Genomic DNA, 17,339 nt, shown 5'->3' with positions numbered 1-17,339 from the left:
GGAGATTATACAACACAGCAGTTTTGTAGTCTTCCTACTTTCTCTGAGGCATGTAGGTTTATTCCTTCAATACAGTAGGCCACTACATGCCAGACACCATGCTGTATATACTGAGTGAGTGTTAAGACAGATAGAAGACTGGACTTCAAAATGCTTGTAGTCTAAAATTAGGTTAACCTAAATTGCAAAAAACAGTTGTAGCATCAATACACTGCCTTTAAGACTACACTAAGTGAACACGGAAAATATGGATTATCCAGTATTATCTCAAATGTGGAGAGAAGTGGCTGCAGATGCCACTATTATCCAATGATGATTTAAAAACTTCAATGGCTGGGCGCGGTGGCTCACACCTATAATCCCAGCACTTTGGGAGGCCAAGGTGGGTGGATTACCTGAGGTCCAGATGAGACCAGCGTGGCCTACGTGGTGAAACTCCATCTCTACTAAAATACAAAAATAGCTGGGCGTGGTGGTGGGTGCCTGTAATCCCAGCTACTCAGGAGGCTGAGGCAGGAGAATTGCTTGAACCCAGGAGGCGGGTTGCAATGAGTGAATATCGCATCATTGCACTCCAGCCTGGGTGACAGAGCGAGACTCCATCTCAAAACAAACAAACAAAAAAACCCCAAAATTTCAATGATTTATAATCACAAGCAAAATGTAAAATTCAAAGGGTATTATATATGTGTATATATAAATGTCTCCGTTTTCCATCTATTCTTTGATCAAACTGTCCTTGTCAAAAGCAGTGTTTCTTGAGTATTCCTTTATTTCAATATTTTGTATATTTTCACAAAAATGGTAGTATATAAACTGTTCCAGTTTTTTGTTTTTTTAAGTAAAGTATTTGAGACTTTTTCCACTTAGGACATATGAAGTAGTCTCATTCTTTTGCTAACATCTGCATTGATGCTCTATGTAATACTGATTTTATAAGTATTTTTCCTGTGTTAGCAATTGTAGGCCTTTCTGTTGCTATGTAAAATTTTAAGATCCATATTTTAAAGATTTCATTTACATGAAAACACTTTTAATACATATTCTGTCATTAGCAGTAAGTAGAACTGTGCTCTTATATCACAAGTACTTTAAGACAATCCAGGATCAGTAAATAACAATAGCTTTTGCTTATTTTATTCAATATATTTGAAATAATCATTCACAAATTTAACCTATCCTTAAAAATAGGCATTACTTATTTTAGTATAATCCCATTTGTGTACAAAACAAACCCTTTACATATTCACACTTAGGTAAGTGCACAGAAAAAAGCATGAAAGAATATACATTAAATTCAAACGCTGGTAACCTTTGGGAGGGTAATAAAGGGAGATCATTTTTTTATTCCATTCTGTATATTTGAATTTTTTACAACATGTATTTATGGGTTACTGAAATTATTTTTTAAAAGGCATAATGGGGTCCCGTTAAACCATACTTTCTAGCCATTATTTGCATTAATCAAGACTTCTATTATTTCAAGTAGCTCTTAAAGTTTGTCAAATATACTTTCTAGTTTCCTCCTCAATTTTGCTTGCCCCAGTCATTTATTTAGTAAACACTCTTCCTCACTCATAATTCCAGTTTAGTCAGAAGTACAACTTAAAGTGGCTCCAGGCTCCAGGTAATCCTGTTCAAAATTCAGGAACTCAAGAAATTTAGATGGGATTTGGAAACTAAAAAATGGTTTAGATAATGTGCTCTATATCCAAACTCACAAATGAATATATGTGGTACCAGGGGATACTTTGTATTGCCATCTGGGGACTTTTGCATTAATATTGCCTTTAGGGAAGTGGTTTATAATCCTTGGCTGCCCAACAGAAAAATCTGTGGAACTTAAAAAAAATACATAGATGCTTAGGCACCATCTTTAAAGATTTTGAGTCTGTAGTTGTAAGGGAAGCAAATATTCTTTAGAAATGCTTTTTCCTAAATCTCAATCAGTGATTATATAAATATATGTGTACAAAAATAACATTAACTAGAGAATGACTGAATACAGAACCTCATGGAATGCAAAAACAAAAAAAGTTCAGAGTAAGGGGTTTTTTGCGGGGAATGGAACTGAATTGGTTTTTGCTAAACATGTTTAAAAGCACCAAAAAAAGATTAAAAACAATTAAAAAGTACCTATTTTTCCAACAGTGGTGTTTTGTAGTAGATAATCTTCCTCGGAAACCATATACTGGTAATATAGTGCAAAGACTGAAAACAAATAATAAACATAATCCTGATGTTTATTTATCAAATGTCAATCAGTGGAATCTTTGACTGGCTTTTAAAATAAGGGCAGTTTCATCACACTGGCATACTTGGCAAACCAGGTAAGTACAAAAACCCTTTTCAAGATTTAAAAAATGGAGCAACACTGGTCAGCATTTGGTACCGTGAATATAATACACCTACTGAAAATCTTCCCATATGTCATGAAAACTTGGAGGTAATTTGTATAGCTTGAAATGTCTTCGTTTTAGAATATATTATGCACAAAAGGGCCTCTTCAGGAACAGAAAAGTGGCATTTTCTTTGTTTCAACTACAATTTAGAACCCAACTGGCTTTTTATGTTATATTAAGTAAATTATACTTCAAGTTCCAGAGTATGTGGGGCATAAAATCCTGATTCAAGTTTTATATGAGAAAAAATTCTAGTAAATACTCCTCTTAATAAATGGCTTATCAATATTCTCAGAGTCAGTCTAATCATCCAAGAAAAAGTAGTTTCCACTCTTCTTTTGTTCTACATCCTAAAAAAGGAAACAGAAGCAACAAAAATCAGCAACACGATTCTACTATAGGTAAAAGTAGACTTTCACTCATGGTATTACTTAGCTGTGTTTACAACAGTGCCTGTACAACCTGTTCTGCACATACCATCTGTTTCTGGATATTCCTGGGTCCACTGCTCAAAGGAAAGATAACTACCTCTGCCCCATCCCTAATGCTAGAATGACTCACTTGCACCAACTCAAGTCAAGTCCCTTTATATAAGATGCCTCACATATATAAAATTTTGCTATGTACTATTATTTCTAGGAAAACTATTAAATTCCATTTTCATCAATGCAACTTTAATCTCCAGATTCAAAATGCAGCATACCGTCAGTTTGAGATCTGCCTATTACACAAAATATATATATATAAAATTTTTTCCAATACTGGCCAGTAACAATCTCACCTACCTACTTGTTGAGCTGTTCTCTTATTAGGATTAAGATATGACTATCTTAAGATGAGTATGCATACAGAAATGATAACTCATGGTGGCTGAACCATAAGTCTGTCTAAGAAAATGACAATACAAAGTGTCCTTAATGCTTCAAAAGAAATTCTTCTTTTCTACACAATATGCTTTTCAAAACTGAGAAAACTCTTCAATTTTATGTGAGAACTTAACCATTTCTCTATCTTGGCCAAGAAGTAATATCAATCATTTAAAAACAAAATATATAATAAAGGGAAAAGGCATCCAGACATACTGTTAGGTGCTTAAGAATACAATGACGTGCAAGATAACTTTGCCTCTGGCATTCCAAGAGCTCATGGTTTAGCAGCAAAGCTAGGACTAGAAATATGAAAATAAATGCTACAGCAGAAGTATGTATAACATACTTCTAAAGCTTTTAAGCATTAAGGATGATGGATATAGAGTGATAAAATGTAAACACTTTGAGGCACTGCAGATATTAAAAACAGAAATGATGGCCAGCATGGTGGCTCACGCCTGTAATCCCAGCACTTTGGGAGGCCAAGACAGGTGGATCACTAGGTCAGGAGTTCAAGACTAGCACGGGCAAGATGGTGAAACCCCATATCTATCAAAAAAATACAGAAAATTAGTCGGGTGTGGTGGTGGGCACCTGTAATCCCAGCTACTCGGGAGGCTGAGGCAGAGAATTGCTTGAACTCGGGAGGCAGAGGTTGTAGTGAGCCAAGATCACACCACTGCACTCCAGCCTGGGTGACAGAGTGAGACTCTGCCTCAAGCAAACAACCAAAACCAAAACCAAAAAAACAACCCAGAAATGCTTTTAGAGTTCATTTACTTTCTGTTTCTGAGTGACTAAGAGTTTTGCCTTTTAAGAAACAAATACTGTATTTCACAGAGGAAATCAACTATAGGGTGCACAACTGTGTACTACAAAGACAAAAAACATTGTCAATTAAGTAGACACATTGTTTTCCTCGTCACAGGAGCTTGTTTAGACTTTCAAAATATACTTTTGGAGGGGGGTTGGGGGGGGCGGGGGCAGGGACAGAGACTCGCTCTGTTGCCCAGGCTGGAGTACAGTGGCACGATCTCAGCTCACTGCAACCTCCACCTCCTGGGTTGAAGTGATTCTCCTGCCTCAGCCCCCCGACTAGCTGGGATTACAGGCGCGTGCCACCACGCCTGGCTAATTTTTTGTATTTTTAGTAGAGATGGGTTTTCACCGTTAGACAGACAGGATGGTCTCGATCTCCTTGGCCTCCCAAAGTTCTGGGATTACAGGCATAAGCCACTGCACATGGCCTAAAATACACCTTTTAATCATGTATTGAAAAATATAACAGAAATTGGTTAAGGTATTCTTAAAAAATTCTTTGTTACAATGATGAATTAGTGTAATCTTTCCCCAGACATTTTAAGTGGTAATCAATATAGGTAGTACAACTGTGATACAACTTAAAGAGAAAACAGGAAGAGCTCTTGAGTTCACACAGCAATGACAGCTACATTACAGTTGCTGCCTACTGCACACTAAAGTATGCCATCAGGTCTTAAAATGTAAAAAACATAGGAATTTTAAAATAAAATATGGTGGTTTTTTAATTTATTTTTATTTTTTTAGACAGAGTCTCACTCTTTTGCCCAGGCTGGAGTACAGTGGGATGATCTCAGCTCACTACAACCTTCACCTCCCAGGTTCAAGCGATTCTCCTGCCTCAGCCTCCTGAGTAGCTGGGATTACAGATACCTGCCACCAGACTCGGCTAATTTTTGCATTTTTAGTAGAGATGGGGTTGCACCATGTTGGCCAGGCTGGTCTCAAAACTCCTGACCTCAAGTGATCTGCCTGCCTTGGCCTCCCAAAAGTGCTTGAATCACAGGCGTGAGCCACTGTGCCCAGCCATATGTTATTGATTTTTAAATAGCCTTTCAAGTGTTTATACTGAGATCAGTGATCCATGATTTAAGACAATTTTTCTACATACCTTAATTGAATTAAGTTTGTTTATTCGTGGCCTATAGTTGTTTGGATCTCTTCTGAATGTAATTTCAAGCTGAGACAAAAATTTATTCATGCCAGCCAAAAGGGTTTGAGGACTAGGAGAAAAAAAAAAAAATCAATTTTGATTAAATTTTACTTCAGAAATGTAACTACCTTTTGGGAGGAAGGGTATTAAGAATTACTATTCCCTCAAATTCCCCAATCATAAATCATCTGGATAACAGTATAATAACAGCATATTACAAATCCTGTGTTCAGAAATAGCTTTGCTTGGACTATATAGTTTTCTTGGCTATATTTTTGTGCAAAACAAAAAAAAAAATTTAACCTGGATTTCTAATCTGGTGAAAGAAACATTTAAGATAGAAGTACTACTTTAGAAAAACAGAAGATCATTAATAAGTAGATTACAGAATCTCAAATTGCACATTTTTAGGGGGGATGAGAATCTTAAAAAGTTATATTTATACGAAAAATTTGTTACTGGAGGGAATATGTCCTCCTAATAGTGGTTTTCAGTGATAACTCCTTTCTAAATTTCTATGCTTCATCGTTTTTACCCAAGCAAGTTCTTAAATCATGCCAAATCACAACATACATGTGAAACATTTTAAAATTTTGTAAATAGAAATGTGGGATATCACTAGATGAACAAATAAACATCACATATGCTAAGAAATTTCCCTAGCTCTTCAAGAAATATGTAATTCTCAATTTATTAAAAAAAAAAAAAAGGAATTCAGGGAAGAAGCCCAGCAAAATACTTTCATTTCTTAGGTGAATTATTAAAATGGCAACTCCATTCCTTGCTCTCCAATACCAGAAAACATGCTGAAACCACATGAAACTGCTGGTTTTATAGGTGAAAACTGAACACCAGTAATTTCATTTAGTTCAATCTAATAATATAGGCTTTAGCACTAAAGGTAAAATGAATTTCTCGTAACTTGATCTGAATGTTAGGCTTCTCTATATTGCAAGTGCTCTTAATTAGGCTAACAAGGAAAAATGAGAAGAAAAAAGGAAAAAGGTAAAACTATTTATTTTAACTCTGCTATAGATCAATACCAGATATTTGGGATCCACTGTGAGCTCAATCACTGTCAGTATAAGTTGACAAATCATGTAACCTCTTTAATCTTGTTTTCTTTTTCTATCATGTACGAAAGCAATAGTTTTCAATCTTTTTTGGGAAATTCAAATAATAAAGCAAACAAAAGTTAAGCTGAAAGAAAAGTGAGGGACCCATAGCTTTTTATGCTGTGGCCTACAGCTTTTTATCTTCCTGGTGAGGGATTCCACACTGAAGCCTAAAAACTACTCTTTCACATGGTCCCATCCAGTCCCCAATACCAATGATCTCAGGAGTCACAGAATCAAGTCTAGAATTTCTAGCTTTCATTTTTTAAAAATTAAAGTGAGTGACTTTACTATTTACTGGAAAATTTAAAATGAATTACTTTGAACATATTAAAAAGTAATTTTACCTGTTTGCAACTGTGTTCTTAGATGGAACACCATCAAAAACGATGACGCGATCCGCTAGATAGGTGGCCATGATGAAGTCATGTTCCACAACAAAGGCTGTCTTTTTTGCATGGAGTATGAAACTAAAACACAGTGATTTTGAAATCTTATAGCTTTATATCATAAAACATTCGACTATTATATTAAGCACACTTGTAGGACAGTATAATCAAAATACAGCTATGAGCAAGATATTTACCGTTTGACAACTCGAGCTGCCATCAGTCTTTGTTCAGAATCCAAATATGCAGATGGTTCATCAATTAAATAGACATCAGCAGGTTTGCCCAAACAAAGGGCTAAAGCTACTCGCTGTAGTTCACCACCAGATAATGTCTGCACCTAATTGGAGGAGTTTAGCAAACCATGTAAAGGCATCCAAAATTCAAAATAATAATAAAATTTAAAAAATTATGTTAAAGTACCTCTTGATCAATGATGTTTTCAATTTGCAGAGGCTTCATTACATCGGTCACAAATTGTGGATGAGTATAAGCATCTCTTATCTTTTCATGTAGTAACTGGCGAACACTTCCCTGTTTTTAATATAAAAAAGTATTTAAATGATAAAATTTCACTACAGAACTCTTCTATTTATGAATCTTGACAAAGTTAAGCTTCAGAATAAAAGTATATCAATTTGCCACCAACAGATATCAATGTGTATCCACCATCTATGACATGTTTTGAGATTTTCTATTCAAAACCCATCATGTCCAACAAGTAAAAAGGAATTTTTTTTTCTTTTGAGACAGGATCTTGCTCCATTGCCCAGGTGTGCAATGGCATGATCAGGGCTCACTGCAGCATCAACCTCCCAGGCTCAAGTGATCCTCCCACTTCAGCCTCTAGAGGAGCTGGAACTACAGGCATGCACCACCATGCTGAACCAATTTTTAAGTTTTTGTGGAGGCGGGATCTATGTTGGTCAGGCTGGTCTTAAACTCTCGGGCTCAAGTGACCCTCCTGCCTTGGCCTCCCAAAGTGCTGGGATTACATGCGTGAGCTACTGTCCCCAGCCTGCAACAATCTTTTTTTTTTTTTCCCACTCCACAGCCCCTGCAATAATAATTTTAAAATTAGAAAGTAATAAGCAAATAATGAATGTTTCAGGGGAAAAATCATTTGAGAGTAGAAATTCCAAAGGTCAAAGTGGGTATCAAGCAACCTTAGGCAATCAGTAAGAGAACACAAAATGCATGATAATGTGCTAGGGATGAATCCTAAGATGACTTTTCCTTGCTGTTTCAGGATAAGGCTGAATTTTAGAATTTAAAGCTAAGCTTACAGAGAGCATCAACGACAAAACTTTTATGGTAAGCTAAGCCAAGCAGATAAAACATTTATTGAATGTTGAGGTACTGAGGCGTTCATTACAACACCTGTAGAAATCAAAGGAGGTTAACTTTAACATAATGGTTTCAAGGACTGTGGCATTTGTTAATATTTCATTTCTTTTTATGGCTGAATAACTAAAAGACATTTGCTCATTTTTAATTATAAGAGTTCTTTATATATGCTGGATACAAGTCCTTTATTGGATATATGATGTGCAAATGTTTCTCCCATCTTGTGGGAATAGCCTTTTCACCTTCTTGCTGTTGTCAATTGTGGCACAAAATACATTAGGTTTTTAATTATTTATTTAGCAAAAAAATGACAAACATCTCTTTTTTTTTTGAGACAGAGTCTTGCTCTGTCACCCAGGCTGGAGTGTAGTGGTGCAGTCTCCCCTCACTGCAAGCTCCGCCTCCCAGGTTCACGCCATTCTCCTGCCTCAGCCTCCTGAGTAGCTGGGACTACAGGTGCCCGCCACCACGCTCGGCTAGTTTTTTGTATTTTTAGTAGAGACAAGGTTTCACCATGTTAGCCAGGATGGTCTTGATCTCCTGACCTCATGATCCGCTGGCCTAGGCCTCCTGAAGTGTTGGGATTACAGGCGTGAGCTACTGCTCACTGCCGGCCAAAGATGACAAACATCTTTAAAGCACTTTCTTAGCAGTGGATATGAATCAAGGATTGGACTCTTAATACCTTTGTTTGCAACTATCAATAAAACTGTATAGAATCTAATTTGGAGAAAAATTTTAATATAGTAAAAGATGAAAGCTATAGGCATATATACAAAATTTTCTTTAGTAACCATATAAAAAATAATAACTCACAGTTGATTTGGGACTAATTTTCTGTGGCTTATAACTGACATTTAGAACTGGTACTTCACCTGCAAAATAATGAAACACATAAGACACTAAAAACTGCCCAGATCTTTAAAGTTTACTGTGTAGAACAGAGTAAAAAGACTCAACAGTTACAACTGTACCTCCTTCATCAGGTTTAAGTCTTCCAGCAAGCATTCTGATAAATGTCGTTTTACCCGTTCCTGGCAACACAACATATGACAATTTGATCTGAAAGATGCTTGACATTTAAAGTAAATCACTATGTCCTATTTGGTTTTAACTGAGAAATTTGTTTTAAAGATATACACTGACATTATTGAATTCTGAAGTTTATATAGAAAAATACTTAAGTCTTTCATGGCTCACCTCTGAAGTGTCATTCTAAGGTAATTAAGAGGAATAAAGACTAGTCAAAGCTTATGACAATTTTAATAAATGGTATATCTATAAAGTTTAAATCCTGCAATAGTTTGAAAAGATTTACTTAGCTAAATTATCAGGGCACACAATTTATTAAGAAGTATAGACTGTTTTATGAAAGATAACTGCAATTTTAAAGTTTACTTATATAAAATATTTAAATTAATTGCAACCCAATTCAAAATTCCCATTATCTAAAGACTGATACATTGTAACAATCTTTATATAAAATTTATCTTCTATAGTTTTGTAAGCTGTAAGATTACAATTCAAATAGTTCTTAAATCATGAAGGCAATATCACATATTTAGTAGTCAAATTCATCTTATACCTATACTTATGACAATTTATTATGAAATATATGCTGGTAATACAATTATTTACAAAGATAGATTGCTCTGAATTTAAAATAAGAAAAGTTCCACATTGAAGTGTATGAGTAAAAAATTTTTAAAGCTGGATTATTTCTGAATCACCATTTATCCTTTCCATCTTAGTTAATTTATAAGATTAATAACTGCCTTATCAATTTACATGTAAAAAACCAGCTGACAAAGAACACCTTATTTTCACTAGAGGTTATAAAACAAAATAAGAAATATTAACCTGATTGAATTACAGTGAAATTGAATTACACAATGCCAAAAAAATGTGAAAGTACACTAAGAAATTTATGGGTTTAAATAAAACTAAGCTTCTAGCCCTATAACATATGATTCAAATTTTTCCACAAAATAGTTAAAACTAATTTACTAGATAAACAGGAAGATTTTTACTTATCACAAAACAGAAAACTTACCATTTTCCCCCAGCATCACCATAATTTCAGAATCTGTAAACTCTCCAGCTACAATTGCTAGCTCAAACTCTCCCATTTTTTTCTTCATTCCTGGATATTTATACATACACATCTTTTTAACTTCTTCTTCGTTTGCTGTCTCAGCCACTTTAAAAACAAGTGATGCATCTCTGAATCTCAAGTTTTCTGTTGGAACATAGCCGTCCAAAAAAATGTTTATGCCTGTTGGGAAGAAAATTGTCAACAGGGAGAAATCATTAGAGCCAAAATCCTAAGCTCTCTTGGGAGCAATCTATAGACTATATACTTTAAATTTCTGTGGATTTTTGCTAACATGTTGGTCTGCATATAAAGAAGTAACTTTTAAAAAAAATATATTTAATGTAAGTTTAAATAATTCATGAATATATATGCATGTCCCCCCCAACCACATGAAGTACATCTTCTCATTATCCTGTAATTATTTTTTCCATCAGGTTTTATGCAAAAGAGAGCACATGATGTCCTTTTTGCTTTATCTTTAAAGCGAAAATGACAAATATGTAAGAGTATTTTCAGATTGATATAATATTGATATAAAAGTTTGGGGGATAAATTTTTTAATATACAATGTTACAATATTTAATTTCATATGAGAGATAAGCACATATTTTGAGGTTATAATTTATTGCTTTAAAAAAAATTAATCCTGCAGGTTCATATGAAATTGAATATGAGCTAACTTCAGTTAACATTTTTTTAATGGCTTCACTGTACAAAGATAACCACCACTATTATCTAAACAGATTTTAATAACTTAAATCCACATTGTATACAAGAACCCTCTGTAATAAAATTTTAAGGTCTACAATGGCAGACACACTGAAATGAAAAGCGTATTTGAGAAACAATGAATAATCCATATTTCAGTGTTTCCTATATTTAAGTGAAGAGAAAGCTGAAGTTTCTTGGAAGGTCTTGACGTTATTCATTTTATTTGGAACTGAGAGACACATCATGCAGCCTGTATCCTCATCCTAGAACGTAGGTGTTCAATACATCTTTGCTGACAGAACAAATGAACAGATTACATTTATTTTGCCAATCAGCATGTTTTTTGATCTTAAACTATCTAAAACATATAAATGTGAAGTTAAAAAATTAAATAAAAACAATTACATAAAAACATAAACTCAAAGGAACCTTAGCAGCCACTTGGTTCAAATATCTAACTTATTTTGGAAAATAAAGGCTCAAAGAACTAAGTGACTTCGTTTTAAAAAAACACAGCAAGTCAGTCTTTACAGTCCTACTTCAATGTTTGTCTTGTCAATTTAAAAATGAGTTCAAACTATAATCACCTTTACAGTTTATAGAAAGCTTTTAAGTATGCTGCACTGATTTCAATATATTAAAGGAACACAGAAAAACTAAAGTTTCTTAAGTTGTTTTAACAGATCAAGCACATTAAAAACCTTACTGGGTACCATTTACTGAATGGCACAGCCTTTAGACATGACATTTATAACTGGAGTTGTGAAGAATGACTGCCAAGTACCCATATCATTATCAACTTGATTCAAAGACTACCATATGGTATAGAGTAAGGTACTCAATACATATTTGTTAATTGACAAGAATAAAACATTAATAAATTGGTTCTGATGTCATCCCTTAAGACTACTGGCAAAAAAATTAGGTAACTGCAAATTTTTCTTTAAAGTATGCATCTATCTCAAATGTATAAGCAGGTAAGTTACAACAATTTCTTCCCCACATCTTTTTCTGTACTTTTTATAAATTATAAAAACTCCCAACATCTTTTTATGAAAAGGATTATAATGCAATATAAATTTATTTTTCCAGAAGAGCTTTTAGGTACAAAAAAATTCTTCCAAGATTTAAAAAAAAAAAAAAAAAAAAAGAAAGAAACCAAAAAACCTGCCATCTCTTAGGGAACTACAGGCTACATGAATTTTTCTACTTCTAGGAGATGGTATTTTTTTCCTGAGTAAACAGCCCTTTTAGTGTTCTGAATTGTCAGTTTAAGACAGGTGGAAAGAAAAATAAAAATAAAACACAAGGAAGCAGTAAAAGGAAAATGGGGAAGAAAAAAAGGAAAAAGGTATGGAAGGCAGAGAGTACATTGGTACTTGTTTCAGGAGCCACTTAGTGGTAGGCTAGTTTCCATTTTTGCTTAAATTACACAGGTAAGGAGGAGACATGGAAGGGAGAGGCCAGGGAATCTCATTTTCTTGGAAGTACAAAGACTAAATGAAAATTTTAATACACTTACTAAACTATCTTATTAGGCTTTTAGATAGCCTTAGTTCCAAAAACATAGTATACATATTACAGATAAATTTAAAATATGAAAACAAGATGAACACTGAAAGTATTTTAAGAGTTTCATTACTGATATTGGCCTGTCAAAGTTAATTTGAAAATGACAAATACTACAGTAATACTGCAGAAGCCAAAACGCAGAGGACTTTTACTGTAGCCTCCCAACCCCCAACAAAAGTAACATCGCATTTCTACTCATCCCCAGGAGAAAATTCTCCAAAATGAAAAAAATATATTTTGTATAACAACTGATATATATAACCTTATACGCTCAGTGATTAAATTCCAAGGAACTAGAATTTTGGATGATATCAGAGCAATGTAAAACTACTTAATATCAATAATGTAGTTTATAAGCATTAGAGTAGAAGAGAATACAGCATATGTGAAAAAAGTTTTGCAAGATACCTTCTCTTACACTAAAAGGCATAGTGACAACTCCATAGGCGCTTGGTACACCATATAAACAGCAGATGAAGTCGGAGAGATAGTCTAATACACTTAGATCATGTTCCACCACAATGATATATCTGAAAATCAAACCAGATTTTAGTTAAAACTCTTATGTAACTATTTTTAATAGTTGGAAATTTCAGAAAAATAGATACATCTAATAAAATTTAAGCATAAAGACATAAGAAGCAAAAGCCATGAAACATTTTCTTTAGTAAGGCTTATTATCAATGCTCATATTTAAAAATGTTTTCCTGAACTAAAAGGAAAAAACCAGCCAATTTCAAAGTTTATTGATATATGAATTAAATGCATTCTGCTAATAAGAAACATATTTCGAAATAAGTGTTACAAAGTAATTATAATAGATTTAATTCAGATGTAGCCTAAACTGTTTATTATGCTACTCAATTTATGTATTAAGCCCTGTACCTGTCCTGTGCCATGCTAGCTGTAGTAGGGGATGGATGCATACACAAAGATAGGACAGAATCCTTAACCTGAGACGTTTCGATTTAGCTGAGGAAGACAAGGAATAGGTATGAAATGGTAACAAAAAAGATTACATGGCAAAATATGCTCCACAGATAATAAAATCTGTGAACATCAGAAAGAAAATAGGTTAGTGCGTACTGGAGCACTTTATGAATGAGAATGGGGTATGATGTGAAGCTTAAGTGGCTATATTTGAATGAAGTGATACAGTATTGGCTGGAAAAGAAGCTATTAGATGCAAGTAATAGTCACGAAGGTTTTATGTAGCACTTTATTCCCATTTCCATATCGAACATAGTTCAACATGTTAAAAAAAGTCCTGCAGACATCTCATATGTCAAATTAATGTATCAGCTTCCTACACAAATAAAAATTCTCCATATTTATATTAATGAAATTATCATTCCCTCAAAAATGACATTTTATTCCCACTGATATTTTGTTTAAACTGTTAAAGTCTGTGAATTCCTTCTCAACAATGTCTTGTGTTTCAATTTCACCCTTTTTCTTCTTTGCCTAAATTCTAGTTCAGGCCCTCGTATTTCTTTCATATCTCATTTTCTTTAGGTCCCCTGATGTGGGTCTCAATTCCAAATGAAATTAATCACTTAAATTAATTAGACTTAGTCTTTCAACACTTTCTAAAACTTTAGCTACCATCTTTCTATTACTTAGCTTATACACAGGAAACACTGAAGAAGGCATCTTTTTTCTCAAATAAACCACTTCTCTACTTCTCTGGTGTCTAAGAAGCTATTCTTTTTCTAAGTAGTCTCCTGCCTAGATCTTTACCTGCTGAAATCCCACTTAACCCTTTAGGGTCCATCTCAAATCCAACTTGCTATGGGAATACTTTTCCTAATATGCAAATGAGCTTTCCCCCTCACTCTTGAATACTGGTAACAAGTATTTGGACTGATACTTGGACTTTTATTATTTTTGATTACCCCTATAACTTGCTCATTAACATCTTAAGGGAGACTCTTAATACATTTTGGCACCTCTTTAGTCTTACACTATGTACTAATAATAGACAACTAAAAAAGTTGTTGAATGACAAACTGAAGAATATGAACTAATTGGAAATGAGGAAGATAGTAGTAGGTTCTGAAACAGCACTGTCCAGAACTTTCTACAATTATGAAAATGTTCTATCTCTATGTTGTCCCATATAGTGACTACTAGCCATAAGTTGAATGTTGCTAGTTTGATGAAATAAAATTTTAATTTCAATTAAAATTTAAATAAGGATGTTTGTCTAGAGGCTACTGCACAATTCTAGAGTAAGGGAATGAAATGAGAAAACATTTCAGGAGTAATCTGGCAAGAAAAAAAAAGTAACAATGGAAAATAAGAGCAGATCTAAGATGAAAAGGGAAAATTAAGAGGAAATGTTTTCTACCACAATGGTGGTAGTTATCAATAAAAATGGTAAATCACCCAGGTGAGCTGGTGATACTCATCTTGCATCGGTGTCTTTGTTGGCACTAATCCATTACATGGAATTTCTCTACTCTTAAAATCCTATGTTTCCTTAAAGAGCCAGTGTGAGGGAGCATTGTATTACGCAGTGGCTTTTACTTTGCTTTGAAAAGAAGAAAAAAAATAGGTCAAACTTCCTGCCCCCAACCCCAACCTTCAAATGGAGGTTATGGAGACAGAAGTCCAAAATATAAAAATGATTTAGGTCAGCCATTCTGTTTTCTGAGAAGTTGGGAAGAAATACAAATCTATAGCATAGTAAGGAATCTAGGTTGTAAAAAATGTATACCCTACAGTTAATTTAGGGCTATCTCTTAGTCTTCCATGTTACTGATAATGTTCTGAGGTCAAACTCTATAAAACTTCTTAAACCTCTATTCTTTTGTCCAATGCATCCTCTATTTTTCATTATCCAAGGATATGATCTCCAAAATCTTTTTATGGCATTAAAGACTGAATGTATGCCTTGACACATCGAATTTCAGAATGGAGATATACGTCTACGACTCTTTATCATCAATCTATCACTACATAGAGATCTTAACCTTATACCTGTAAATAAGACCAGCCCATTTGTGAAATGTCTTAAAAATTTTCTCTACGTTGTCATGCCAATCTGTCTTACCATGGTATCCCTATTACAATTAAAGTTACTGTCCTCTCTCTTATAATATAGGAAAGTCTTGGGTAGTATTACTTTTTCTTAACTAGTTTTTTTTTCCCCTGAGGTCCATCTACACTTATTTATTTCACTTTCCTATTGCAACTATACAAAATAGTTACTGATCTTTTAATTTTAAATTTATTCATTATAAGTCGATATAAGTACCTGATGCCTTGTTTTCTAGTGATGTGTCTCAACAGTTACACATTGAAATACTGGCTGTAAACTAGTATTTTCTTTTAGTTTTCCTCTTATTGTTAGGACATTATTTGATATCTTTAAAGTTTTATGTGAACATAGATATTATCTATGACTTTCATTTTAGTATAAAAAGGGGCTATAAAAATACTTTTTATAAAAAGTGACTTGAGTTGAGAACTAGTGACCTGACTTTGTGTATTCCTTTCAAGACTATGGTACATGTGTATGCTTTTCTTTACCACAGTGTGTATTTTTCTTTACCACATTGTGAAGTCCTTGAATACTGGGACTGTATTTTTACACTTGCCTTCCCCAAAGAGCCTATCATAATGCCCAAGCTCTTAATGCCTGTGTATGGAGTAAAAATTATGGCTTCTATTTGGCTTACATGAGATTTTCTCTTTATCACTGATATTCTAAGTTTCACTTCAAAGTATCTACATGAATTATTTAGTATCTGTAGAACTTGTGCTCCTTGAATCTAAGGAGCTGAATTTTTCATCAATTCTGAACAGTTCTCAGTCATAATCCTTTCATGACTTTATTTTTCAGACTCTTAAGATATATGTAAATAGTTTCCTCATTACATTCTCCAGGTTTCTGAACCTTCCTTCCACATTTTAATTTTATTCTCTCTCTGCTGTATTCTACTAACTTCCTAAGATCTGGTTTCTAATGCACTTTTCTGCTGTCCCTAACCCATCTAATATGTCCAGTGAATCTGTAATGTCACCAAGCTTTTAATTTCTAGATTTGTCTGGGTTTCTGAACATCTACCTATTGCTTTTTTAGTAGCATTATATCCTTAGGGTTTTGAATCCTTTCATTTAAAGATTTTATTTTGAACATTATTTAATAGTCTCCCTTAGAATGTCACCTAAAGTTCTTGAATCCTGCAGCCATATAATATCTGCTGGCTAATTTTCAGACTGTTTCCTCTTCTAATTTATAAATTTTATAATTTACAATTTGAGCTCGTCCTCGTGAGCCATTACCTATAGGAATCCTGTGCAACCAGGGTTGAAAGCTTATTGGTTCGTTGCTTCTGCTCTGTACCATAAAAGTTCCAGACCCCTTAAAAATATTACTTTCTCACTTTGAAGGGTTCACAGATTCCACTGGTTATATAAATTTCAATTCCATAGCCAGGCAAGCTGCTGGCCCATGAACAGAGATTTGAAAGAGAGCGATCCCTTCACTTCCAGGGAGCTCAGTGAATGATAGATATTTGCTTTCTTGACATTTCCGTGCAATGATAGACGAGTTGTTTCTAATTTGCCCTTTCAGTGAGAAAGCAGTCCTTTGAGAGTCCTGGCACTTTATGTGTGAAAATCCAATACTAGACCTTGCTTCTTGCCCATGAGTGGATGTTAAAACCCAAGACCTATTACAGAAACCATCAACATCTGGTCCTATTACTCCTCTATAGTTCTAATGCTTTAGTTTTTGACCATTTGGGATTTCTCTCGCTTTCTTGCAAGATGAGTCATGTATTTAAAAGGATGTTTATTAAATTGTTAAGTCAGAAGAGGCAGTATAACACAGGAAATACTATACAGAAAAAAAACCCTG

The 17,339-nt window shown here is 34.1% G+C and overlaps 1 protein-coding gene across 2 annotated transcripts in view; it reads right to left on the bottom strand.

Annotated features, from left to right (window-relative positions):
- Positions 1 to 1,107: 1,107 nt before the first annotated feature.
- Positions 1,108 to 17,339, bottom strand: part of ABCE1 (ATP binding cassette subfamily E member 1) — a 30,902-nt gene continuing 14,670 nt past the window's right edge. Inside the window, exons 10-18 of one of the 2 annotated variants that reach the window (XM_009240344.4) lie at positions 12,881 to 13,002; positions 10,148 to 10,369; positions 9,069 to 9,128; positions 8,911 to 8,969; positions 7,171 to 7,281; positions 6,945 to 7,087; positions 6,706 to 6,828; positions 5,202 to 5,313; positions 1,108 to 2,752 (exon numbers count right to left, since the gene is read on the bottom strand). In XM_009240344.4, coding sequence (XP_009238619.1) covers positions 2,705 to 2,752; positions 5,202 to 5,313; positions 6,706 to 6,828; positions 6,945 to 7,087; positions 7,171 to 7,281; positions 8,911 to 8,969; positions 9,069 to 9,128; positions 10,148 to 10,369; positions 12,881 to 13,002 — 1,000 coding nt within the window. In that variant the 3' untranslated portion in view covers positions 1,108 to 2,704. 2 annotated transcript variants of the gene reach the window in all.

The sequence above is a fragment of the Pongo abelii genome, chromosome 3, assembly GCF_028885655.2.
Source record: "Pongo abelii isolate AG06213 chromosome 3, NHGRI_mPonAbe1-v2.0_pri, whole genome shotgun sequence".
Taxonomy (NCBI): Eukaryota; Metazoa; Chordata; class Mammalia; order Primates; family Hominidae; genus Pongo; species Pongo abelii.
The sequence above is the reverse complement of the archived record's forward strand: the minus strand, read 5'-3'. Positions and strand labels throughout refer to the sequence as shown.